The 27,977-nt window shown below is 51.4% G+C and overlaps 1 protein-coding gene across 1 annotated transcript; it reads left to right on the forward strand.

Annotated features, from left to right (window-relative positions):
• The first annotated feature begins 226 nt into the window (after positions 1-226).
• Positions 227-27,935, forward strand: ttc9b (tetratricopeptide repeat domain 9B). The gene is made up of 3 exons (XM_072490000.1): positions 227-830; positions 19,096-19,278; positions 24,856-27,935. The coding sequence occupies exons 1-3, from the start codon at positions 350-352 to the stop codon at positions 24,948-24,950; spliced, it is 759 nt and encodes a 252-aa protein (XP_072346101.1). The 5' UTR covers positions 227-349; the 3' UTR covers positions 24,951-27,935.
• Positions 27,936-27,977: the final 42 nt, after the last annotated feature.

Genomic DNA, 27,977 nt, shown 5'->3' on the forward strand with positions numbered 1-27,977 from the left:
AGCTCAGCTGCTGAATGTATTGCAGAGGTAACCTGGCAAAAAAAAGTTGTGGGTACCTTGGAGCAGGTCCCCTGTAACCTGGGACACCTTGTTGCAAATTGGTGCCAGCCTGGATTGTATATGGGGGGGGGGGGGTTGTTTTGGGGAACTTGGGGTTAAATGCAAAGAGCTGAAGGGGTTAATGGTGAGAAACGGGCGCTGCCGCAGTAGAAGCGGGTGCAGCCGCTGTGAGCTGGGCGCTGTCCAGGGTGCTGAAGGACACAGAGCCAGGCAGGGATCTGGGGCGTTCGCAGGGAAGCTTCAGCGGTGAACTGGGGTTAAAGTCAGCGCAGAACAGCCGCCCTCATTGATGCACAGCAGACTGCTGCAGACCATCACGAGGCGACAGGTTTCGGATCTGGTGAAGAATGGGCTTCCTGTAGGGGAAATGGAAGCCAAGCACCCGCTGAAGACGCAGAGCCTCAGCCTGGGAGGGGGTCTGGCCAGGGCAGCGGGGCAGGGGGCAGCGGGCAGCCGGGAGCCCCTGTGGGCAGCGGCGGCCGAGTTGAGGAACCCTGCAGCCCAGCACAGGGACGGCGAGGGCGAGAGCGCCCACAAGATCCAGAGGGCGGTGAGCTTCAAGGCGGAGGGCAACCAGTGCTACAAGGAGAAGAAATTCCGGGAGGCGATTGGGAAATACCACCGGGCTCTGCTGCAGCTCAAAGGGATCCGGTCCAGCGAGGCTTCGGGAGCAGAGGTGAATGCATTGAGCAAAACGCATATCAGACTATCAGAGGAGCAGAAAAGACTCATTGAAAGCACCGAAATCGACTGTTATGACAGTCTGGCAGGTGAGTCTTTCAGCAAGGACCCAATTCCAATTCCTTCCCCATCCAACCCAACTGAGCTGATGAAGATCCTGGGCTCAACATTGCAACAATCACAGTTTTCCCTCATTTCCTCCCATCCCCATGAATTTATCAGTTTGAAAGCAGTCTTGTGCATTAAACACAACCCTCCCCTTTACGATTCACTGGCCTGGGTCTATTTTTCTTTTTAATTGGGTCGCTTGTGTGAGTGAGGAAAAGACATTTTCACCTGAAATCACAGGTGACCCGGGAGGGCTGGAGAATTCCTGTGAAAACCCTCAGAGATCTTCTTTCTCCATCCACAGATGCTGCCAGACCTGCTGAGTATATCCAGCAAGTGGGCCGTCTTTATAAGGAAACTGAGTCCCAGAGACTCTGCCCTTTGAAAGGAGCTCTACTTTGACCGGTTGGAGGGGCAAAGGGCCTGTTCCTGTGCTGTATTGTTCTTTAAATCCGAAGATGTGCAGGTTAGGTGGATTGGCCGTGCTAAATTGGCCCTAGGAGGGATTATGGGGATGATTTGGGCTTGGGTAGGGTGTTTTTTCAGAGGGTCAGTGCTGACTCAATGGGCCGAATGGCCTATTTCTGCACTGTAGGGATTCTATGATTTACCGAATAGAGTGAAATATACCCTATTAGACCCTCATTGCATATTACTTGCTGGTCAGGCATGAGAAAGGCTGTACTCACTCATTGCCTGAGTTGTGAGTTTATGGGTATGAGAGTCATACCAGGACAATACATCTGCTTATATAATTCCCCCTGTCACATGGAATTCAATAAAACCTCATATGACTGCAGTTCCAGCCATGCAGTTGACTGGCATTTCAAATCACCTTGTGTAGAATTTAAACCTCAATGGTTTATGTTATCCACTGTTGCATTAAGCAGGAAACAATAGTGAAAATGCAATTAAACTGGTTGCAACCTTCACCTGAACAATCAGGGTTGGGTTTGCTGTAAACCGTGAGTGTCAGATGATTATCATCTGCAACTTGTGGTGTGTTAGTGCTGCAAATTCCAGCCTATCTGTTTTCATGTATAAATTTCTATCTGATGTGTGGATCTCATTGTAATGAACCATTCCTGATACATCTGTGGCAATGATATCACAAAGCATCTGTAATATCCGACAATGGATATCATTTGGAAATCATGACTGCCAATCCTTTCTCCTGCTGGCCTGAGCAGCCTTAGAGGTGGGACGGTGGCACAGCGGTTAGCACTGCTGCCTCACAGCGCCAGGGACACAGGTTCGATTCCGGCCTCAGGTGACTGTGTGGAGTTCTCCCCGTGTGCACGTGGGTTTCCTCCTCCGCGCTCCGGTTTCCACCCACAGTCCAAAGATGTGCAGCTTAGGTGGATTGGCCATGATCAATTGTCATTCAGTGTCCAAAAGGATAGGTGAGGTTACGGGGATGGGGTAGGGGAGTGGGTCTAGGTAGGGTGCTCTTTCAGAGGGTCGATACAGATTCAATGGGCCAAATGGTCTCCTGCTGCCCTGTTGGGATTCCATGTTCTAACTCCAGGTTGTGGCACCTTCTCAGAATAAGGAGCAGGTCATTCAGGAGTGAGATGAAGTGGAGGTTCTTCACTCGGAGGATGGGGAACCTTTGGAATTCTCTACCCAGAGGGCTGTGGACACTCAATCATTGAGCATGTTCAAAGCAGAGAGTGCTAGATTTCTAGGTAACAATAACATCAGGCGATATGGGGATAGTGCAGGGAATGGTGTACATGATCAGCTACAATCTAACTGAATGGTGGAACAGACTCAAGGAGTTAAATAATCTACTACTGTTCCGTGATATAAATGTCAGTTCTTCATATGTTGGCCCAGTCACTGAGTGCCAGCAGGTGGAGTTATCACAACTGAATCTAATCTTAGCCAAAAATAATGCTCACACACAACATGGATCACCAAATAAGGTCTGGAGTGACAATCCAGCTGATTGAATTAACTTCAAGAATTTCTAGTCCCATTTCAGCTCCCATTTGACATCACCTCCTTCAGAACTGACCAGGAATTGAGTTTGGGAGCTGTCTGGCTTGAAAGCTTAGAAAGCTGGCTTGGGCAGCTCGGTAGCACAGTGGTTAGCACTGTGGCTTCACAGCGCCTGGGTCCCAGGTTCGATTCCCGGCTTGGGTCACTGTCTGCGTGGAGTCTGCACGTTCTCCCCGTGTCTGCGTGGGTTTCCTCCGGGTGCTCCCGTTTCCTCCCACAGTCCAAAGGCGTGCAGGTTAGGTGGACTGGCCGTGATAAATTGCCCTTAGTGTCCAAAAAAGGTTAGGAGGGGTTATTGGGTTACAGGGATTGGGTGGAAGTGAGGGTTTAAGTGGGTCGGTGCAGACTCGATGGGCTGAATGGCCGCCTTCTGCACTGTCTGTTCTATGTTAAATCTATTGAACAATCCACTTACCCATTGAAAAACAAGTAAGCAATGTTAATTGCAAATATTTGTACAAAATGTATATTTTATTGAATAATATCTCAATGTATTATAAAGCCAGGATTATAAATGAGTCCATTTAGGAATCTTGGTTTTTTTGTGTTTTAAGGCTATATTCCAATGTTCTGTACAAATTGAACCATTTATTTGTGTTGATTGTTTTATTATCAACAAACTACTAACCACCTTCTAGGCAACAATGAAGCAATGTGTTCCTCTTGCTCTGTAAATCATCATCAAAATGGCACAATTTGCGATTGTACAGAAACCCCTTTCTTCCTCATTGCCATTTAATTACACATTCTCTTCACTGATTTATATAAATAAGAATAAATCAATTGTTTTTGTTACTGCCTCAGTGTCCCAATAGTTAAATCCATCAGCTGGTGTTACACTGAGAAATACAGAGCAGGAGGATCCCAGATCCACTCGACTGATTCAGAGAATTGCCTTTGATGCTCCAAGTGAGTTGGGGGGAAACTATCTCGAGTGCTCACAGCACAACACAGTTCCAGGGTCCCAGGTTTGATTCTTGGTTTGGGTCACTGTCTGTGCAGAGTCTGCATGTTCTCCCCGTGTCTGCGTGGGATTTCTCCGGGTGCTCCGGTTTCAGTCCAAAGATGTGCAGGTTAGGGGGATTGGCCATGATAAATTGCCCTTAGTGTCCAAAAAAGGTTCGGTGGGGTTACTGGGTAACGGGGATAGGATGGAGGTGTGGGGGTTAAGTAGGGTGCTCTTTCCAAGGGTGGTGCAGACTCGATGGGCCGAATGGCCTCCTTCTGCACTGTAAATTTTATGATTCTATGAAAACAGCCACTAGGTGAGATAGTGAGGGCAACATGGACCCATACTCAAGAAGTCTGTGCTTTGAGGAGAATGGGGAATGATTGGATAGGTGAAATTACTTTAATTCCAAGTGGAAGTTGCCCCACTGCTTGCACCATGGACTATGAGGGGAATGAATAATTTAAAAATCAATGGTCTGCATAATTATAGCAATAATTTTACAGACTTGCAATATCCAAGATTCTATTGATTTCACTGTGATCTGATCTGAACTCTTTAGTTGATCAACTATCTGTATATTAATACAATGTGAGACTGGAGGCTCTTTCTTATTCACAACAATCGTTGTTTCATTTTAGAAAACTGGTCAGTCATAACATAAGGAACGATTAATGCTTAACCGCCAGGTTTAGAGACATTATGAGAATTGGGATGTGTGCGAGTTTGACATGCAGTGATAAGGAAGATCATTGTAGCCACGGTATTCCCACAAGAGGGAGATGGGAAAGGGATAAGGACGTGTATGTTTTCATCACCTCAGGAAGTCACAAATTTCTTGGCCGCAAAATAAATATTTTTGGAATGCGGGAAAGACCACCTGGTGCACAGCAAGCTCCCACGCACAGATTTTCTGTTTTAGTGATGTCAATTGGGGGATAAGTATTGGGCAGGACACCGGATAGAACTCCCCTGCTCCTTGTTGGAGTAGGATATTTTACATGGACCTGAGAGGGTAGATGGAGCTTTGGTTTAATGGCTCATTTGGATCTCTGACAGCGCAGCAGTCCCTCAGCACAGAAGTGGGAATGTCAGTCTGGATTTTGACAGGAAATCAGCAAATTGTCAGCACGGGCAACCGTGGACAGCACGGTGGCACAGTGGGTAAGCCCTGCTGCCTCACGGCGCCGAGGTCCCAGGTTCGATACCGGCCCTGGGTCACTGTCTGTGTGGAATTTGCACATTCTCCCCGTGTCTGCGTGGGTTTCGCCCCCACAACCCAAAGATGTGCAGGGTAGGTGGATTGGCCACGCTAAATTGCCCCTTAATTGGGAAAAATGAATTGGGTACTCTAAATTTATATTAAAAAATAAATTCCCTAAATGCTTTGCAGATTTTAAAAAATTATTATTTTTCTGATTGTACAAAATGGGATGTTCCCATTGCATTGATTTTGCAATTATTTTTCCTTCCTTTTTAGACTTCCTTCACTATTCATATCCTGCGCCAAATTTCATTTGAATATGATGGACAATCTTCCCAGGGTCCTGCCTTGTACATATTGCCTTGTGTTCTCGTCGACTAACGACCAGCCGCTCTATCAAACTTGCTCTTCCCATCCTGATTTCTTGCTCATCTGCTCTCTCCTTTCCCAGCTCCCCCAAAATTCCCATGTTTTCATAGAATCCCTACAGTGCAGAAGGAGGCTATTTGGCCAACAGAGTCTGCACCGACCCTCCCAAAGAGCCCAATCCCCCCCCCTCCTATCCTTGTAACCCCACCGTGGGACAATTTAGCATGACCAATCCACCTAACCTGCACACCTTTGGACTGTGGGAGGAAACCGGAGCACCCGGACGAAACCCACGCAGACACGGGGAGAACGTGCAGACTCCACACAGTCAGTCGCCCGAGGTCGGAATCGCACCCGGGTCCCTGGCGCTGTGAGGCAGCAGTGCCAACCGTTGTGCCACCATGCCACCCCAAATTCTGGATTATTAAAAAACTAAATTCAAATTTCACCATCTGCTGTGATGGTATTTGAACCTGGGTCCCCACGTCTCTGGGTTACTAGTTCCAGTGACAAGACCACAACTCCTCCACCTTATATGAGGTTTTCCACACCTTTTCCTGGCACCCAAGCCAACATCGCAATAAATATGGGCGAGGAAGGCTATTCAGCCCATCTAAGCTCACTCAGCTACTGTCCCCACCCCTCGTATCACTGCACACAGTTGGCTCATACATTACTTCAAAAATGCGGCCTCCGATACCTGGGCAGTGGATATCAGTTGTACCTCCTGCATATGGGCGGCAGGGTAGCACAGTGGTTAGCACTGTTGCTTCACAGCTCCAGGGTCCCAGGTTCGATTTCGGCTTGGGTGACTGTCTGTGTGGAGTCTGCACATTCTCCCCGTGTCTGCGTGGGTTTCCTCCGGGTGCTCCGGTTTCCTCCCACAGTCCAAAGATGTGCAGGTTAGGTGGATTGGCCGTGCCAAATTGCCCCTCAGTGTCCAAAAAAGGTTAGGTGGGGTTACTGGGTTACGGGGATAGGGTGGGGGTGTGGGCTTGGTTATGGTGCCCTTTCCAAGGGCCGGTGCAGACTCGATGGGCTGATTGGCCACCTTCTGCACTGTAAATTCTATGATTCTATGATATCAAAGTGTCTGTTAAAGGCATTTCTGAAATATTGCCGAGGTATCTCTGCTGGAAGAATTGTGCAATCAATCGCAAAGTGCTTTACAATCAATAAAACGACCAACATTTCATCCTGCTTTGATATTGCGAGCATTCTTTACTTACCATGGAGACTGGCAGCTGGTTGCCTCATCTCCTTTCAGTAACGCCGGAGAAAGAGGGAATATGTATAATCCAATCCGGAATGTTTGAACCAAAATCATGTTCCTCATTCAGCCAACGATTCTCCATCATTAAGCTGTGAGGCTGATGGGATTTGTTGCGGGATATTAAATAACCAACCTTCAGGCTCGACAGGTCTACGATGAAAAAGCAACAAATGGGAAGAATGTGAAAGAATGCTGGAGTTTTGGGGGGGAACAGGATGCCGATAGTTACCCACACCCCGCCGCCCCTTTCACTCTTGTATATCTCGCGCGTCCCAGTGTCACTGAGGGAGTGCTGCACTGTCAGAGGCTTTGCCTTTCTATTTAAGCTTTAAATCACAGAATCACAGACAAATACAGTGCAGAAAAGGCCATTTGGCCCATCGAGTCTGCACCACCGCATGAAAGGCACCTCTACTGCCAATCCTAATCCCATTGGCCAACTTGGCCCAGAGCCTCGAATTTTAAGATGTGCCAAGTGCTCACCCAGGTACTTTTTAAAGGATATGAGTCAACCCGCCTCTCCCACCCTCCCAGACAGTGCGTTCCAGACCGTCACCACCCTCCCAGACAGTGCGTTCCAGACCCGCCTCTCCCACCCTCCCAGACAGTGCGTTCCAGACCGTCACCACCCTCCGAGACAGTGCGTTCCAGACCCGCCTCTCCCACCCTCCCAGACAGTGCGTTCCAGACCCGCCTCTCCCCCCCTCCCAGGCAGTGCGTTCCAGACCCGCCTCTCCCCCCCCCAGACAGTGCGTTCCAGACCGTCACCACCCTCCCAGACAGTGCGTTCCAGACCGTCACCACCCTCCCAGACAGTGCGTTCCAGACCCGCCTCTCCCACCCTCCCAGGCAGCGCATTCCAGACCCGCCTCTCCCACCCTCCCAGGCAGCGCGTTCCAGACCCGCCTCTCCCACCCTCCCAGGCAGTGCGTTCCAGACCCGCCTCTCCCACCCTCCCAGGCAGCGCGCTCCAGACCCGCCTGTCCCACCCTCCCAGGCAGTGCGTTCCAGACCCGCCTCTCCCACCCTCCCAGGCAGCGCATTCCAGACCCGCCTCTCCCACCCTCCCAGGCAGTGCGTTCCAGACCCGCCTCTCCCACCCTCCCAGGCAGCGCGCTCCAGACCCGCCTGTCCCACCCTCCCAGGCAGTGCGTTCCAGACCCGCCTCTCCCACCCTCCCAGGCAGCGCATTCCAGACCCGCCTCTCCCACCCTCCCAGGCAGCGCATTCCAGACCCGCCTCTCCCACCCTCCCAGGCAGTGCGTTCCAGACCCGCCTCTCCCACCCTCCCAGGCAGCGCGCTCCAGACCCGCCTGTCCCACCCTCCCAGGCAGTGCGTTCCAGACCCGCCTCTCCCACCCTCCCAGGCAGCGCATTCCAGACCCGCCTCTCCCACCCTCCCAGGCAGCGCATTCCAGACCCGCCTCTCCCACCCTCCCAGGCAGCGCATTCCAGACCCGCCTCTCCCACCCTCCCAGGCAGTGCGTTCCAGACCCGCCTCTCCCACCCTCCCAGGCAGCGCATTCCAGACCCGCCTCTCCCACCCTCCCAGGCAGCGCATTCCAGACCCGCCTCTCCCACCCTCCCAGGCAGCGCATTCCAGACCCGCCTCTCCCACCCTCCCAGGCAGTGCGTTCCAGACCGTCACCACCCTCTGGGTAAAAAAGTATTTCCTCAAATCCCCCCTGAACCTCTCGCCCCCCACCTTGAACTTGTGTCCCCTTCACAACGGACCCTTCAACTAAGGGGAACAGCTGCTCCCTATCCACCCTGTCCATGCCCCTCATAATCTTGTACACCTCGACCTCTCTGCTCCAGCGAAAACAACCCAAGCCTATCCAACCTCTCTTCATAACTTAACTGTTCCACCCCAGGCAACATCCTGGTGAATCTCCTCTGCACCCCCTCCAGTGCAATCACATCCTTCCTATAATGTGGCGACCAGAACTGCGCCCAGTACTCCAGCTGTGGCCTCACCAAAGTTCTATCCAACTCCAACATGACCTCCCTGCTTTTGCAATCTATGCCCCTATTGACAAAGGCAAGTGTCCCAAACCCCTTTTCCACCACCCTATTAACCTGCCCTTCCGCCTTCAGAGATCGAGGCCCAGGCTGCCCTCCCAGGCGGATGTGAAAGATCCCATGGCCACTATTTTGAGGAAGAGCCGGGGGGCTCCCCGCTTTCCTTGCCAATATTTATCCCACCACCCGCATGATCAATGAAAATGATCAGGTGGTCATCACTTTGCTGGTTGTGGGAGCTTGCTGTGCACAAATTGGCTGCCACGTTTTTCTACGTTGCAACAGCAACTGCGCTTCAAAATGCACTTCATCAGCTGTAAAGCACTCTGGGACACTCTGAGAATGGTGAAAGGCGCTACACAAATGTATGTTCTTGAATAGAATGAGAAGCTAAAAAACTGATAGGAATAAAAGTGAATCATTTCTGGCAATACATCATCTGAGAGACGGGTTAACAATTCTGAGCGCAAATGTTCATTAGAATTCTGCAGACACCCCCCCAACACATCTCCGCCCCTTTCAAACTGACCACCACGCCTTTCAACTTTATCTGTCTTCATTCAGTGATCATAGGTGGATCTTTGTTACAATAAGGTTAGTGTTTATTTTCGTCCGACTGGGCATCAACTAAAATAAAACCTCTGGCCCCGTGAGACAGGGACGTTCCTGCCAGCAAAGCAAGTGTAAAAATGTGAAGTGAAGAATTCAGTTCCACATCATCAGCCATTTCCCTTCCGCAGGAAGGTGGACTAAATCTCCTCTCTCAGTCTCCGAGACCTCCTCATACCATAATGCTCTCAATGCACAATTGTAAATGCTGCTCCTAGTTTCTGATGATCTGTTGATGGGAGCTGCATATGGGCAGAAGTTCACATTTCAAGGCAGAACCTGTGTTTATTTACTCAGAGCTTGTGGATCAGACCCCGGGGATTTCTTCTTCTTCCAGATTCTGATGTGGATTTTCCACTTGCTGAAGCAGCAGCTGCTGAGTGTGTGTGACAGTATGTGTGTGAGTGTGTGTGTGTCTGCGTGTGAGTGTGTGTGAGTGTGTGAGTGTGTTTGTGAGTGAGTGTGTACGTCTGTGTGAGTGTGTGTGTGTGAGTGAGTGTGTGTGTGTGTGTGAGTTTGTGTATGTATGTGTGTACGGGTGTGTGCGTGGGGGTGAGTGGGTGAGTGTGTGTGCGGGTGTGTGTATATGCGGGTTTGTGTGTGGTTGGGAGGGTGTGTGTGCATGGATGTGCGTCAGTGTATGTGTGTGTGTGCATGCGGGTGTGTGTATGTGGGAGCATGTGTGTTTGTGTGCGTGTGTGTGTGGGTGTATGTGGTGTGCAGGTGTCTGTGTGTGGGCGGGTATGTGTGGGTGTGTGCAGGTGTGCGCATGTGTGGGGGTGTGTGTGTGTGTAGTGGGTGTGTGTGTGTGTTTGTATCTGTGAGTTTGCATGTATATATATGTCTGCGTGTTATGTCAGGGGCTGGTTTAGCACAGGGCTAAATCGCTGGCTTTTAAAGCAGACCAAGGCAGGCCAGCAGCACGGTTCGATTCCCGTACCAGCCTCCCTGAACAGGCGCCGGAATGTGGCGACTAGGGGCTTTTCACAGGAACTTCATTTGAAGCCTACTTGTGACAATATGCGATTTTCATTTCATTTCATTTTTTTGGAATATCAATGTGTGCGTGTTGCATTGTGTGTATCTGTGTAGTGGTGTGTATGCTTTTTGGGGGATGTGTATGTGAACCTGCCTGTATGTTGGGAATGTGCCTGTGTTGGGGTGTGTGTTTGTATGTGGGTGTGCATGTCTCTATCCATCTGTCTGTATCAGTATTGGGGGATATAAATGTGTGCATGTACATGTGTGTGTTGGAGTGTGAGCATGTGTTTCCGTGTCATTGTGCATGTGTGTTTGTGTGTGTTGGGATGCATGTTTTTGTGTCTGTGTATTGGTGTTGGGATATATACATGTGTGTGTGTATCTGTGTTTGTTGGAATGTGAGCACGTATGTTTCTATGTGTGTATGCGTGTTGGGATGTATGTTTTTGTGTTCATCAGTAGTGTGTTTTGGGGTGTGAGTTGGTTGGTATGTGTTGGGGTGTGAGTTGGTTGGTGTGTGTTGGGGTGTGAGTTGGTTGGTGTGTGTTGGGGTGTGAGTTGGTTGGTGTGTGTTGGGGTGTGAGTTGGTTGGTGTGTGTTGGGGTGTGAGTTGGTTGTTGTGTGTTGGGGTGTGAGTTGGTTGGTGTGTGTTGGGGTGTGAGTTGGTTGGTGTGTGTTGGGGTGTGAGTTGGTTGTTGTGTGTTGGGGTGTGAGTTGGTTGGTGTGTGTTGGGGTGTGAGTTGGTTGGTGTGTGTTGGGGTGTGAGTTGTTGGTGTGTGTTGGGGTGTGAGTTGGTTGTTGTGTGTTGGGGTGTGAGTTGGTTGGTGTGTGTTGGGGTGTGAGTTGGTTGGTGTGTGTTGGGGTGTGAGTTGGTTGTTGTGTGTTGGGGTGTGAGTTGGTTGGTGTGTGTTGGGGTGTGAGTTGGTTGTTGTGTGTTGGGGTGTGAGTTGGTTGTTGTGTGTTGGGGTGTGAGTTGGTTGGTGTGTGTTGGGGTGTGAGTTGGTTGGTGTGTGTTGGGGTGTGAGTTGGTTGTTGTGTGTTGGGGTGTGAGTTGGTTGTTGTGTGTTGGGGTGTGAGTTGGTTGGTGTGTGTTGGGGTGTGAGTTGGTTGGTGTGTGTTGGGGTGTGAGTTGGTTGGTGTGTGTTGGGGTGGGCATCTGTTGTGCATCGGGAACTGCCTCACAATATCTCTCGATTGGATATTTGCCCAGCTATGACTCAGAAAAGACTAAAATATTTATTGATAAACGAATGCCTTAATGGGAAAATTGCAGGGAAGTGCTTCTATTAAAGCAAAAGCGGGCATGAAATGGGTGGAAACGTATTAACAGTTAAAAATTACAGATGTGATTGTGCGTGTTGTATGATAATTAAAGTTGTTATTAGCACTGTGCTGTCATTAATTTTCAGTTACCAGCTACAAGGTTTATTCATAATGTTGGGATTTTCCTTGTTAACCAGGAGGAGGTGGCGGTGATATGAAATGAATGAAAATCGCTGATTGTCACAAGTAGGCTTCAAGTGAAGTTACTGTGAAAAGCCCCTAGTTGCCACATTCCGGCACCTGTTCGGGGAGGCCGGTACGGGAATTGAACCGTGCTGCTGGCCTGCCTTGGTCTGCTTTCAAAGCCAGCGATTTAGCCCAGTGTGCTAAACCAGCCCCTGATTGGCGTTGGACTAGTAATCCAGAGACTCAGGGTGATGTTCTGGGGACCAGGGTTCGAATCCCACCACGGCAGACGGTGAAATTTGAATTCAATAAAAATCTGGAATAAAGGTCTAAAGGGCAGCATGGTAGCACAGTGCTTCACAGCTCCAGGGTCCCAGGTTCCCGGCTTGGGTCACTGTGCAGAATCTGCACCTTCTCCCCGTGTCTGCGTGGGTTTCCTCCGGGTGCTCCGGTTTCCTCCCACAGTCCAAAGACGTGCAGGTTAGGTGGATTGGCCATGATAGATTGCCCTTAGGTAACTGGTTTACAGGGATAGGATGGCGCTGTGGGCTCAAGTGGGCTGAATGGCCTCCTTCTGCACTGTAAATTCTATGTAAAAAAACATCTGGTTCACTTTAGGGAACGACTTTAAGACATTCCTTATAGAAACAAAACAGGAATCAGGATTGGAGAGGAGAGGTCAATTTCCATGTTTGTATCTAAGTCCTCCTGACCAGGCAGGGTGTTGGTGACAGTGGATTTCCACTGGGTTGGTCAGCCATGACGCTCAGTAAAGTACTGCAGTGGTTTGCGACTGCCTCCTGCAGTCTGACAGACCAGGAATCTCTCCCGTTCATACCGCTCTCCATCAGGAGAAATTAACACACTGAAAATCAACATTATTAACGCACCTTCTGTGGCCGCCAAGATCTGTGGGACTTGAACCCAGTGCTGCGGGCTCACACCTTGCCTCGCCACGAGAACTCCCTGCCATATCGATGTGGCAACGCTTAAACCCAAATTTCCTTTGTGTGCAATATTTACGGAAGCATTAAAACTTAATACACAAAAAACAACCATGATGTAATGACTCCTCCATTAGAATAACTGAGAAAGGAATTTTGCCCGAATGCATTAATATCACAAGATCACCCCGACAGTCACGGTTTGGGGGACTAGGGTTGGGTTGAAATGTGTCCGCTTTCCTTTCTGCAGCATCTTGGCCGTGTCGAGGTATCTGTGTAAAAATGTGATGATGCCATATTCCCAGAGGACCAGGGGCTGCTTTCCCCTCTGAGGGGGGAGAGCTGACTGGTGGTGAGTTAACCCGAGGGCCACCACACCTCAGGTGAGGGGAAAGGTTGAGAGGGCAGGGCCTTCATGAATAACCTCAGCCAGTGTGGGGATTGAACCCACGCTGCTGGCCTCTGCTCCACATCACAAACCAGCCATCCAGCCGACTGAGCTAACATCTCCAATACTGTAATAAAGCTGCCGTTACTTTTCCTGTCACCTGTGATCTACCTGTCCTGATGTAAAATATCCATTTCCCTCTCTACCACTTTCACACTCACTGCTCGACCATCCTTCCACCCTATTCTCACCTCCTAGGGACATCCGGGCAGGAGGAGGCCACTTATCCCTCGTGAGTCTGTCCTGCTGTTCAATAATGGACGATCTGTGTCATAACTCCATTTAATCATCAGGCGCTCACTTCAACACCACCTTCCAAACCAGTGACCTCTGCCCCCCCCCCCCCTGCTGTTGTGGGGGTGAAACCCACGCAGACACGGGGAGAATGTGCAAACTCCACACGGACAGTGACCCAGGGCCTGGATCGAACCCGGGTCCTCGGCGCCGTGAGGCAGCAGTGCTAACCCACTACGTCACCGTGGCGCCACGAGAGACACAGTTTTTGTTTCAAAATCTTTTTATTGGCTTTTCCCATATTTATAAACAGTTGTTACTTATATACATTACATTTTTCTTGCCCGCGCTAATTTGCTTTATTTCACAGAGAGGTTTGTTTTGTCCTTCATTTGACTAAGTGTATGTACATTTTGCTGCCCTCTGGATCGGTCTGTGTTTAGCCTTGCGCAGGAGGAGGTGGACCTCACCCTGCTCAGTGCTTCGCTCTAGAGTCCCCATCCCACCTCTGTCCCTCGTTCATCCTCCCACTTTTGTCTGGTCCCTTCCAGTGGTGTTCGGGCTCTGTCCAGTAGCTGTCCGTATATTTTCCCACATAGCCCCCCCTCTCGCTGCTTGTGCCTATCAGGTCCTCTGGTAGTGTGCTTTCTGGGGCCCCAGGGTACCCTACTGTGTCTTTGCGGAGGAAGTGCTTTATTTGGAGGGGCCTCAATTCCTGTCCTCTTGATAGTTTCCACTTCCTCGTCAGTTCGTCCAGTGTCGCCAGTCTGCGCCCTACGTAGAAGCCCCCGACCGTTAGTGTACCCCCGTCCCGCCTCCACCTATCTAGCATGGCTGCGGGGAATCTGTGGTTGCCGCAGATGGGGGCCATAAGGGACATTTTGGCTATCCCGAAGTGTTGTCTCAACTGGGTCCACGTTCTCAGCGTGGCCGCTACCGCTGGGCTCGTTGTGTACCTTGTTGCAGAGGATGGGAGTGCTGCTGTGGCGAGGGCCCGCAGGGTTGTTCCTTTACAGGATGCCTCCTCAATTTGTACCCAATCTGTGTTGGGTTCTTATACCCATCCCCTCACTGTTTCTGCCATTGCGGCCCAGGGGTAGTATTGCAAGTTCGGTAGAGCCAGGCTCCCTCTGACTTTCCCTCTTTGCAGTGTCGATTTGGGAATTCTCGGGTTCTTGCCCCCACCCCCCCCCCCCCCCACCCCCCCCCCACCCCACCTCCCCCCACACACAAACGCCATGATTAGCCTGTCTATGTTTCGGAAAAAGGCCTTGGGGTTGAAGATCGGGATGGATCCAAACAGGAAGAGGAACCTTGGCAGTACGTTCATCTTGATCGGCTGCACTCTCCCCGCCAGGGAGAGTGGGAGTGAGCCCCACCTTTGAAGCTCTTTTCTTACTTCCTCCACCAGGCTGGTCAGGTTCCACTTGTGGATCTGTGTCCAGTCTCTGGTTATCTGGATCCCCAGGTAACGGAATCTGTTCTGGGCCCTTCAGCTCTGTCCCTCCCCCTTTTGGGTTCACTGGGAATGTCTCGCTTTTGCCCAGGTTACATTTATAGCCCGAGAAGGATCCAAACTCTTTCAGTATTTGCAGTATTGCCTTCAGTCCCTCCTGTGGCTTCGAGACATCGAGGAGCAGGTCATCTGCATAGAGTGAGACTCTGTGCTCTCTGTCTCCTCTCCGGATTTCCTTCCGGCTTTTTGCATCCCGCAGGGCTATCGCCAGGGGTTCGATCGCTAGCGCGAACAAGAGTGGGGACAAGGGGCAGCCCTGTCTTGTTCCTCTCTGTAGCTGGAAGCATTCAGAGCTGGTTCGAACACTCGCTTTGGGAGCGATGTACAGGAGCCTCACCCAGGCGGTGAATCCCGCTCCTAGCCCAAACCGCTCCAGTACCTCGAGGAGGTAGCTCCATTCGAACTAGCATCCAGGGAGACGATTACCTCTGGTGTTCTCTCCCCAGGGGGGGTCACTATCACATTCAGCAGCCGCCTGATGTTCGCTGTGAGCTGCCTACCTTTGACAAAGCCCGTTTGGTCCTCTGTGACCACCTCTGGTACGCAGCCCTCCAGCCTTTTGGCCAGGACCTTTGCGAGTATTTTCGCATCCACGTTCAGCAGTGAAATGGGTCTGTATGATCCGCATTCCGTCAGGTCTTTATCTTTTTTGAGTATTAGTGAGATTGTGGCCTGCGCTAGCGTTGGGGGCAGGGTGCCCCTGCCAGTGAGTCCGCGAACATGTCCCTTAGGTGTGGGGCCAAGACTGGTGCAAATTTTGGTCCCGGTGCCTTCTCCGCCTGCATGGAGCTGATGCTCCCCATGATTTCTCCCAGGTCTATTGGTGCTTCCAGCTCCCGTCTGTCTTCCCCCACCACTGGCAGTTCCAGTCTGTCTAGGAACTGTTTCATTCCTGCATCCCCGTCAGGGGGCTCGGAGGTGTACAGTCCCCGGTAGAAGGTCTCGAATACCCGATTGACCTCCTTTGGCTCTGTTACCAGTCTGCCTTTGCTATCCTTAACCTGCGCTACTTCCCTCGTGGCTGCCTGCTTTCTCAGCTGGTGAGCCAATAGGCGGCCAGCCTTGTTTCCGTGTTCGTAGAAGGTCCCCCGTGTCTGGCGGAGTTGGGACACTGCTTTCCTAGTGGATAGCAAGTTAAAGTCCATTTGCATCTTTTTCCTCTCCGCCAGCAGCTCTACGGTCGGGGCCACAGAGTACTTTCTAGCGACCTCCAGAATGAAGTCCACGAGCTGTTGCCTGGCCACCCTCTCTTCCCTATCTCTACTTGCCTTGTATGCTATGATCTCTCCTCTGATCACGGCCTTCACTGCCTCCCAGAACGTGGAGGGTGAGACCTCCCCGTTTTGGTTGTTACGGACGTAACCGCCGATGGCCTGCTATATTTTTTGGCAGAAAGCCTTGTCGGCCAGGAGGTCCGTGTCCAGCCTCCATGTGGGGCGCTGGGCCCGGCCTGTCTCCAACCTCACATCCATATAATGGGGAGCGTGGTCGGAGGTAACGATCGCGGAGTAGTCCGTTCCCATGATCCCTGGAAGCACCGATTTCCCCATTGCAAAGAAGTCGATATGGGTGTGTACCTTGTGCGAGAGACACAGAGTTAACGCTTCGAGTCGAATTACTTTTTTCCAGAACTGTGTTTGGAGGTGTTGCGTGAGATGCAAATCTTTTTTGAATAACATCACAGGGTTTTCAACTGCGGAAAGTAAGGGTATTCTCCCCTTGACCTGGGGTCAATTTTTAACCCCACACTTGCGTCATTGAAACAGATAATCTGCCCTCATCACTGTGCTGTTTGTGGGATTTTACTGTGTACACAATGTCAACTAACTCCACGACAGAAGGAGAAAAGAAAGAGCATTGTGGCTTTAGAATGGGGACCCTTTCTTTAACTAATGGCTGGTTTAGCACAGAGGGCTAAATAGCTGGCTTGTAAAGCAGACCAAGGCCAGCGCCGCGGGTTCAATTCCCGTACCAGCCTCCCTGAACAGGCGCCGGAATGTGGCGACTAGGGGCTTTTCACAGTAATTTCAGTTGAAACCTACTTGTGACAATAAGTGATTTTCATTTGTTTAATTAGCAGCACCAACAATTAGTGTTTTTAATTTAGATTCGCTGTTATTTATTTGTAAATGGTACATCAATTTTCTTTGATATTAGAGGTTGGTTTAGGTGGGGTTTCGAGCAGTCCAAAAAATTAAATCTCCAATTTAAGACATTTTCAAAATACAAAAAAGGCATTCGCCAAAATGACACAGACGCAGGGCGAGGTGAGATGAGGCTGCACGTTGCTGTGGAGACGGTGAGAGCAATTATGTCTCCTAGAGTAGACTGCAGCCAAGGAAATGACAGAAAATAGGTTGAGACACTGACTGAAATAAAGACAGTAATGGTCTTTATTTAATGTGAGGGAGAACCAGAATTCCTGTTTAATACTCCTCAGTAAACAAACTGAATCCCGAGAAAAATAGAATTTAGCAATAATGTCTTAATGAAATAGGATTTATGTTTAGTGTAGTGCGAATAATAATAATCTATATTGTCACAAGTAGGCTCACACTGCAATGAAGTTACTGTGAAAAGCCCCTCGTCGCCACATTCCGGCGCCTGTTCGGGTACACTGAGGGAGAATTCAGAATGTCCAATTCACCTAATTTACCTAATTCACCTAGTCTCTTTCGGGACTTGTGGGAGGAAACTGGAGCACCCGGAGGAAACCCACGCAGACACGGGGAGGATGTGCAGACTCCGCACAGACAGTGACCCAAGTGGGAATCGAACCCGGGACCCTGGCGCTGTGAAGCAGCAGTGCTAACCACTGTGCTGCCGTGCCTCCCTAATGAGGAAGCTTGCTAACGTGCACAGTGGTTGGGGGCGATGCATTTAAGAGAGAACCTCTTCATCCAGGCCAGGAGGACGTGGGGTCAAACTGAGACTTGGGCACAGTTGCAGGCTGACACTCCTGTTGTGGTACTGGGGGAGCGCTGCACAGTTGCAGGCACTCACCCTTGGGTAAGACATCAAACCCAGGTCTGTGCAAAAGATCCCATGTCATTCATTGAAGAAAAGCAGGGAAGAGCTCCCCTGTCACCTGGCCAACCATTATTCCCCAGATATCATCATAAAAACAAACTGGTTCTCTGATCATTATCACCTTCCTGTATGCCTTGCACCGATTGGCTGCTACACTCCCGGCATAATGACGGTGATGCCATTTCAAAATTATTTCATTGGCTGTAAAATGCTTTGGGACATCTTGGGGGAAGGTGCTATAGAAATGCAAATATTTTCTGTAATTGTGAGTGTTTAGAACAAGGTGAGCTGGCCACCTTTTTCTGGGTAATGATGGTTGGGATTAGGAATGGACAAGGTGGGTGAAAGAGGAGATTCTGGCAGAGTCGCGGCAAGTCACCCCTTGTTCTGTCCCTCTCAGATCTCTGGAGCCTCCTCCAGCCCCCAAACGCTTCGAGACGTCGGCGCTCTTAACCATCCCCAATCTTTTTTAAAAATAAATTTAGATTACCCAATTCATTTTTTTCCAATTAAGGGGCAATTTAGCGTGGCCAATCCACCAAGCCTGCCCATCTTTTGGGTTGTGGGGGCGAAACCCACCCAAACACGGGCAGAATGTGCGAACTCCACACGGACAGTGACCCAGAGCCGGGATCGAACCTGGGACCTCGGCGCCGTGTTGCCCTTGCATCCCCGATTCTAATCGCTCCGCCATTGTTGGCCGTACCCTTCAGCTTCCCCTAAGCTCTGGAATTCCCTCCCCAAACCTTCTCCCCCTCACTTTCCAACACTTCCTTTAAACCCTATGGGTGGGATTTTCTGGGAGGTGGGGGGCGTGTTTTCCGACAGCGGTGGAATCTTGCCAGTGGGATCACCCCGTCCTGTTGATGTCTACACCGCTTTGCGTGGCTCGTCCGTCCCACTGCCGGGGAAGTACCCGCCCCGGGGTGGAGGGTTTCACCATGGGTGGGACTGGAAGGTCCCATGATGGGAAGGGCCGTAAATTCCCACCCTAAATCTTTGACCTAATTCTTTGTCACCTAATAGATCATCTAATGCAGTTCGGTGTCAAATATTGTTTGATTATCATTCCTGTAAAGTGACCTTTAACGTTATATAAAGGTGGGATTGTTATTGGAGAGGAGGGGTTGTGAGGGATTGACAACCTCGCTCCCTCCTCAATATAGTGATATGAACTCTCAGGAACTGACTTGCTCTCTCTCTCTCGCCTCTAGCTTGCCTTCTACAGTCAGAGCTGGTGAACTATGAGCGGGTGAAAGAGTACTGTTTGAAAATTCTTGGGAAACACAAGGACAATTTCAAAGCCATGTACAGAGCAGGCATCGCCTTCTATCACCTTGGAGATTGTGAGAGTGCCCTGCAATACTTAAAGGAAGCGAAAGATCGGGAGCCCTCAGGTAAGGAGACACAACACTGGCCAAGAACAACTTACACTGAGACCACACATCTCCTGGGCAGGCCGCAGCCTTCAAGGACTTTAGGACAAGGAAGGAAAGGATTGGGAAACAGGAATAGGGGGCAGGATTCTCTCAGCCCACGCCGAGCCGGAGAATCGCCTGCTGGGCGCGAATCGCACGATGCCGCCCCGACCCGGTCCGCCGATTCTCCGGTGAGCGGAGAATCAGCGCCATTGGCACCGCCGCAATCAGCGCGGCGCCTGTCGGGGGCCCTTCTATGTGCCCCCCCCCCGGCGATTCTCCGCCGGGAACGGGCCGAGTGGCTGCAATAAAAATCCGAGTCCCGCCGGCGCCGTCCACGTGTGGTCTTACCCGGCGGGACCTTGGCCTGCATCCTTTCGGGGACGGCCTGGTGGGGGGTGAGGGGCTGTCCGACCCCGGGGGGGCGGGGGGCCTACGCTGTGGCCTGGCCCGCGATCGGGACCCACCGATCGGTGGGCCGGCCTCTCGGGCTGGGGGCCTCTTTTGCTCCGTGCCGGCCCCTGTAGCCCTACGCCATGTTGGGCAGACAATAAAGACACTGCGCACGCACGCAACCGCGCCGGTCGCAGCCGCGTGTGTGGACCCGCGGCGCCCTTATGACACCCGTATCGGCAGCTGGAGCGGCGAGGGGCACTCCAGTGCCGTGCTGGCCTACTGAAGGGCTCAGAATCGCTACTCCTGGGGGCCCGTTGACGCCATTGTAGAACGCGACAGCGTTCGCGACAGCGTCAACACTTTGTCTCAGGCTCACAGAATCCCGCCCAGGTACTCGAATCTCGCCCAGGTACTCGAATCCCGCCCAGGTACTCGAATTCCGCCCAGGTACTCGAATCCCGCCCAGGTACTCGAATCCCGCCCAGGTACTCGAATCCCGCCCAGGTACTCGAATCCCGCCCAGGTACTCGATTGAGCAGATTTGAAGGAAAGATTTAGAAAATGGGGGAGTTGATTGGATTTTTCTGCAGAGAACCAGCATGGAGTCAATGGGCCAAATGGCCTCCTGTCCCGTAATAACTCTACGACTGAGACAAGGAGGGGAAACGGGTAGAGAGTGGGGTTGCAGCGGATGGATGAATGCGAAAGAGAGATGGAGAACTGGGTGAAGGTTGAGTGGAGGGGCCACAGCTGAGAGGAGATCACCGAGGTGAAACTAACCATTCCGGCTCCTTCTGTGCTCCTTCCCCTTCTCCAGGTCCCTGGCCAAAGACAGGTCCGACCCACGGCACCATGATCTCCACCCTGGGTAAGACAAGGGGACCACCCAGCCAGGGCAGGAATCGAACCCTGTGCTGTTGGGCTCTCATACCGGCCGTCCAGCTAACCGCACCGCCCCAACAATAGTCCTGGCCAACATTCATCCCTCAACCAATATCACTGATATAGGTGATCTGGCCTTTACCACCTTGCTGCTTGTTTGGGGATCTTGCTGTCTGCTGCCTTTCCGACATTACAACAGCGGCTACCCTTCATAATGTGCTTCATGGGCGGCAACGCGGTTTGGGATGTCTTCAGGCACTAGCCCTGGGTCATAATAGAATGTTCTGTGGCTCAGTCAGCAGCCACTGTGAAACACCCCGCGGGGAGGCCAGTGCTGCAGGTAACAGACATTCTCCTCTCAGAAATCAACTTCCACCATCATTCTGCTTGGCCAGGAATCCCCGTGGGCTAGAGGCCGGGGCTGCAACCTTCTTCAAGAATATTCCCAATGCCCACCGCAGCAAAGCATCGGCTAGTCCACAGAACCAAATATATTCCCTCCCACTCTCCCAAACTCTGCAAAGCTTCAGTTAGATGCTCATCTACGCAGCGTGATCCGGCCCTTGAGAGCTCTATCCATCGACGTGCGCGCGGACTGGGTAATAAGCAGTGCCATTCTACAAACATTCCTCCATGTTAAAATTCAGTAGATGCTATTGAGACCGACTAGAACGCTAGTGTCGGGGGCAGCTCGGTGGCGCGGTGGTTAGCACTGCTGCCTCACGGCACCGAGGTCCCAGGTTCGATCCCGGCTCTGGGTGACTGTCCGTGTGGAGTTTGCACATTCTCCCCCGCGTCTGCGTGGGTCTCACCCCCACAACCCAAAGATGTGCAGGCTAGGTGGATTGGCCACGCTAAATTGCCCCTTAATTGGGAAAAAATGAATTGGGTACTCTAAATTTAAACAAAAATAGAATGCTGGTGTCTTCCATTATTTGGTGAAAGATAAAAGATCAAAATCCGTCCAGTTTACCGTCTAACCCTCCCTCACTTAGGCAGTTTCTCGGGATCGAGGGTGATTTGCTTCCTCTCCAGTCCGACGGGCTCCAAGATGGCTGGTCAGTTGAATGCGCGACCTGCAGAGGCAGCCACGTGTGGGGCTGGTGGTGCTCGAAGGGTCAAATAGATGGGTTGCTTGGAAGTTTGCGCGCTCCCTCCCTCCGACTTCACCTCCGCACGTTCCCAACTAAGTCTCTGGATGTGTCCATCAGCCTTTCCCAATGAACCTCCTCCATTTTGGTGGGTTTCCCTCGAGACAATGGGGATGTTTCACCTCTTCGGGGACGTTTTGGGAACATCCCATTTCCCTCTCTTCCTGGGGGGTCCCCTGGCTTGACGGAGATCCAAGTTGAGCAGGAATCTTACGGCAGGGATTCGAACAGCATGTTCCGCCCAGTGGAGCAGGTTTTGAGTGATTAACTCCTCAATATCGGGCAAGTCGGCCTGGATGAGGGTGCCGGTGGTACTTCTCCAGCACTTTGAGATGTTTGCTGTGGGATGCCCATGCCTCTGAAGCCCATTGGAGCACAGGTATCACCACTGCCCTGTAAATCACAGACTATACAGTGCAGAAGAGGCCCTTCGGCCCATCGAGTCTACACTGACACGTGACAGACACCTGACCGATCTACCTAATCCCATTTGCCAGCACGGCCCAGAGCCTTGAATGTTATGATGTGCCAAGTGCTCATCTGGTGCTTTCTAAAGGAACCCGCCTCTACCCCCCTCCCAGGCAGTGCGTTCCAGACCCTCACCACCCTCCCAGGCAGTGCGTCCCAGACCCTCACCCCCCTCCCAGACAGAGCGTTCCAGACCCTCACCACCCTCCCAGGCGGTGAGTTCCAGACCCTCACCACCCTCCCAGACAGTGTGTTCCAGACCCTCACCACCCTCCCAGACAGAGCGTTCCAGACCCTCACCACCCTCCCAGACAGAGCGTTCCAGACCCTCACCACCCTCCCAGGCAGTGCGTTCCAGACCCTCACCACCCTCCCGGGCAGCGCGTTCCAGACCCTCACCACCCTCACAGTCGGTGAATTCCAGACCCTCACCACCCTTCCGGGCAGCGCGTTCCAGACCCTCACCACCCTCCCAGGCAGCACGTTCCAGACCCTCACCACCCTCCCAGACAGCGTGTTCCAGACCCTCACCACCCTCCCAGGCAGCACGTTCCAGACCCTCACCACCCTCCCAGACAGCGTGTTCCAGACCCTCACCACCCTCCCAGGCAGCGTGTTCCAGACCCTCACCCCCCTCCCAGACAGCGTGTTCCAGACCCTCACCACCCTCCCAGGCGGTGAGTTCTAGACCCTCACCACCCTCCCAGACAGCGTGTTCCAGACCCTCACCACCCTCCCAGGCAGTGCGTTCCAGACCCTCACCACCCTCCCAGGCAGCGCGTTCCAGACCCTCACCCCCCTCCCAGGCAGCGCGTTCCAGACCCTCACCCCCCTCCCAGGCAGCGCGTTCCAGACCCTCACCCCCCTCCCAGACAGTGCGTTCCAGACCCTCACCACCCTCCCAGACAGTGCGTTCCAGACCATCACCACCCTCCCAGACAGCGTGTTCCAGACCCTCACCACCCTCCCAGGCAGCACGTTCCAGACCCTCACCACCCTCCCAGACAGTGTGTTCCAGACCCTCACCACCCTCCCAGGCAGCGTGTTCCAGACCCTCACCACCCTCCCAGACAGTGCGTTCCAGACCATCACCACCCTCCCAGGCAGCGTGTTCCAGACCCTCACCACCCTCTGGGTAAGATTTCCCTCACATTCCCCCAAACCACTTTCCCCCTCACCTTGAACTTGTGTCCCCCTCGTAACCGATCCGTCAACTAAAGGGAACAGCTGCTCCCTATCCACCCTGTCCGTGCCCCTCATAATCCTCTGCACCTCGACCAGGTCGGCCCCTCAGTCTTCTCTGCTTCAGCGAAAACAACCCAAGCCTATCCAACCTCTCTTCATAACTGAAATATTCCATCCCAGGTGTTATGGGCCAGGGTTTAGAGAATCCCAAAGTGTATCATGGAGTTCACCTGACTCACAACTTTTAATAGATTGTGGTTATGGGGAGCACACGTGCTTACGTTACAGGTGTGGTGCAACAGAGAGCTAAAGTTCTTTTAAATTAAAACAATGTTTATTTATGAAACCAGTTTATAAACCCACAGTAAACATCTTAACAACTATCAACACCAATTCTCCCCACAGATACAGTACTCTATAAGTAACCCTTAATCTTTCCCTGCAACCTCCACAAGACAAATACCCTCTTCAACGCAGACATCAGGTTTAAATTCTCTACTGAGAGCAGTTATCACTTTGAAATTAACAAGTGATTTGAAGACATTCCTTTCATGCAGAAAGAAATCAGAATTACACCTGGTTTTCCGTACCAGCCTCCCCGAACAGGCGCCGGAATGTGGCGACTAGGGGCTTTTCACAGTAACTTCATTTGAAGCCTACTTGTGACAATAAGCGATTTTCATTTCCTTTTGCTGGATGCAGCTTCCAATCTGCAAAACTAAACTAAACACACTGTAGCTGCTCGCTCAAAAACAAAACAAAAGGGAACGACAGACGGTCCAGCTCCACCCACACTCTGACATCACTGCAGCTATCTGATAAACACCCATTTCTTAAAGGTACACCCACTACAACTATTTGATAAACACCCATTTCTTAAAGGCACTCGCACATGACACAGGCAACATCCTGGTGAATCTCCTCTGCACCCCCTCCAGTGCAGTCACATCCTTCCTATAATGTGGCGACTAGAACTGCGCCCAGTACTCCAGCTGTGGCCTCACCAAAGATCTACACAATTCCAACATGACCTCCCTCCTCCGGGACCTTAGTCTCAGATTTGAGACCCTGGTCCTCTGGTACTCGTTTCCTCGGGCGCACGGGCTGAGTTGGCACATTGGCAGCCATCCTGGTACTCGTGTGACGCAGCAATGATGGCGTTACTGATGAATCGTGGCCATTTCCCCCGACCCATGGTCGTGGTCATTCTCACCGGCCCGGGGAAATCCTCAGCGGTGGAGACATTTGGAAACTGGAAGCCCAAACTCGTCTGTTCCTCCTGAGACACGGCCCGTGTGAGGCCTCACCCCACCTGTGTCCCCAAAATTTTGAGGGAGGGAAGAAAAACTGAGTGTAAAAAATAAACCCAGAAAGAGATGAAATCTCACCGAGATGCATCGGGTGTTTAGATTAGTTACTGGGTCAGCTTTGCAGCTTGAATGAACTGAACTTCTTACCTCTGCTTTGTCCACAGATACGAATGTGTTCAGATATATCCAACTGACAGAGATAAAGATGAATCGATCCAATCAGAGGGAGCAAGAGGGTTCCAAGGAGATGATTGGTTAATAAAACGTGCAGCGCCCATGGACATTTCCTTCTCCAGTGCAGAATGGAGCTTAGTGTTAACGAAAGCATCGATGTTTGGGTATTATGTCAGAACCAATAGACAGACCTATGTTCCTGGGGGACGGGGGTGGTCGGAGGGTCACACTCACAGAGATTATTAACCTATCAGCAGGCTTGCAGTTTTGATCAGAGGCTTGTACGTCCAAGGGACGCTGCTGCATGTTATTGTCAATAATCTCCCACCCCGGGGGAAAGGGGTCTTTCTTTGACCTGAAGGTGTCGAACAATATAACACTCTGTCCTGAAGGGTGTGGGTTCAATGCCCATCCTGAGGACCTCAGCCCAAAATCCAAGCCCACTCTCCCAACGCGGTACTGAAAGAGTGCTGCAGTGTCAGCGATGCCGTCTTTCGGGTGGGGTTTTGGATCAAAGCCCTACCTGCCCCTCTCAGGTGAATGCGAGGTAGCCCATTGCGAAGACGAGTTGATATTTATCCCTCGCTCAACTTGACAATAAACAGGCTATCTGATCATCATCCCATTGCTATGTGTGGGAGCTTGCTGTGCGCAAATCAGCTGCCGCCTTTCCTACATTGCGACAGTGACTGTACTCTAAAAACAACTTCATTGGCTGTAAAACGTTTGTGAAAGGCGCTATAGAAATGCAAAACCTCCCCCCCCCCCACCTTCTGAACGAGGAAATCCTGCAACCTCGCCGTTTCCTGGTGAGATTTAACTTGCCATGAAAAGCAAACTTCCCCCATGCGACGGCTGGCCCCAGTGCATGTAACGATTGCGCCGTCGCGCTCTGCATGCAACCAGCTTGGCCCCAGTGGCTGCAACCATCCCCGGGGAATGGGCCGAAATGGAACCAGGTGTCCGATGGTGAGGATTCCTCACCTGGAAAGCAAAGTCAACATGGATTTTCTCCGCAATCACCCCTCGCCCTCCACCCCCTAACCCTCAACCCCTGACCCTCAACCCCTGACCACCCCACCCCACCCCACCCTCCCCACATCCTACCCACCCCTTGCCTGCCTCAAGCTGCTGACAATCTGACCCCTCATCATTCCGGCCAGTCCCTCCCGTTGACCCCGAAGCTTGTTCTATTCCAGCGAGTGGAGGGAAGGAGAAGACAAACCCAACTGGTTGGAATTTTATTTTTAAATTGAAGGCAACATGAAGCATTCCTGACGCAACAGGCTGTCCTCAAAGGAGGTGTAAATCAGCCATTTCCCTTTACAATTGAAGCCAGTCCATTAAAACACCCCGAATGATGCCCACAATTCAATGTGGGAGGAGAGGATCTCACGCGCCTGTTAGAGAACCAACTGTGGGGAGGCCCAACCAAATTAGGTGCCTGTCAGGCGCCTATCTGGCCAACTTTCCCCGGGACTGAGGACCCCAATGGCTGAAACCCCCACCCTCCCCTGAGAGCTGATAGCCAATAAGGGGCTGGCAGCTCTCCATTGTTGGCAGCTCTACTGGGAATGGTGGTCTTTGGGATTAATACTTCCAGGGACGGTCCGAAGGTCAACGCTGGCTTGGCTGAGGTGGGACGGAGGTTGTTGGGAGGGGCCGCTGGAGGGGTCAGAGGGAAGGGCAGGGGAGCAGTTTTCGGCACATCACCATCCGCTCCCCTCCTCCCTCCTTCCTGATGCGGGGGTCCCTTGATCCTGCTACCAACAGGAGCTTCATGGCTTAGTGTGGCCAGCTGCCATAGTGCGCACTGCCACAGCTGCACTCAATTCCGCCTGATGCTATCTATGAACAGCTCAGAAAACAATCCCCAAAGCGTCTGGAAGTAAATCCCTGAATGGACGTATTGTTGAACAACGAGACATGCTGTCGAAGTTTGTCATCTTCCACTCATCCTGACAGATCACTAGAATGCCAGCAGTAAAAGGAGCAACAGTTCACACTGCATGAGAAGAGAGTGCTGATTCGGTTGGCCAGTGGACACTGAATGGCGGAGGCATTACCATGGAGAATACAGCAGGGAACAGTTAACTGCCAAGCTTTGTTCAAATTCAAAACCAGGCCGGTCAAGTATCTGACCATGCAGCCCTTGCTCGCAAAAATTAGAATGCAGTGTTCAACATTAGATATAATTCCGTGATTAGGCAGCACTTGCTAAACAATCCTGATTGTGGTAAGAATTATACTGACAACCAATTCAAGATGATCAGTTAGATTTGTAGTGTGGCTCACTTGCGTGTGTGCTGGAAGCCACGTTCATTCACACACAGGGCCCCAGTCCTGTGTAAACATCAAGAACATATTCACGCATTGCGCCTTTTTCAACTTGGAGAATAGCCATTCCCTGGTCCATTCCTCAATGCCTTGACCAATTGGAGCTGACCTGCCTGGTTTGAATTTGAGCAATAACTTGGCAATTAACTGTTCCCTGCTGCATTCGCCATGGCAATGCCTCTGCCAATCAGAGTCTGCCTGTCAACCAATCAGCGCTCTCTTCTCATGCAGTGCAAATTGTTGTGGCCTTTACTGCCGGTTATTTTGAAATCAGTCCTGGTGAGTGCGAGACGTAAAGCTCTGACGGGATGTCTCTTTTTTTCAACAATACTCAAGTTCTGTCCAAACAAACGACCTGGATGACACATCCTTAGAAATTCAAATGGCTGGTGCGTTCCACGGAAGCCTGGAATTTGACATTTCCGAATGCATTCCCCCACTCCCCTGTTAAAAGAAAATGGATCACCTCGGCAAAAGATGTCATAGGTCAAAAAACGTCATAGGTCGAGCGGTGTCGTAGGTCGAGCGATGTCATAGGTCGAACAGATAATGGGAGGAGAATGACGAGTATCGACTCACGCCATCATCACTGGAACTATCGGTGTTGAGTAAAAGGGGAAGAGACATGAACCTGACTGTAGATTTGAAGGTGTATATTCAGAATGCGATATCCTTTAAGTGTCATACTTTCAATAAAGCATCCAAAATTCAAGATTTTGGGGTCGATAATTTAGCTTGGTACTTTGATTATTTTTAGGGCAAGATTCAAATGCGA

Source organism: Scyliorhinus torazame, chromosome 25, assembly GCF_047496885.1.
Source record: "Scyliorhinus torazame isolate Kashiwa2021f chromosome 25, sScyTor2.1, whole genome shotgun sequence".
Taxonomy (NCBI): domain Eukaryota; kingdom Metazoa; phylum Chordata; class Chondrichthyes; order Carcharhiniformes; family Scyliorhinidae; genus Scyliorhinus; species Scyliorhinus torazame.

What these genes read in the sequence shown, in the direction of transcription:
- ttc9b (XM_072490000.1), top strand. Translation starts at nt 350, where the DNA reads ATGCACAGCAGACTGCTGCAGACCATCACGAGGCGACAGGTTTCGGAT. An exon ending in CTGTTATGACAGTCTGGCAG is followed by an intron (nt 831 to 19,095) that starts GTGAGTCTTTCA and finishes TCTCGCCTCTAG; the next exon opens with CTTGCCTTCTACAGTCAGAG. An exon ending in GAAAGATCGGGAGCCCTCAG is followed by an intron (nt 19,279 to 24,855) that starts GTAAGGAGACAC and finishes CTTTGTCCACAG; the next exon opens with ATACGAATGTGTTCAGATAT.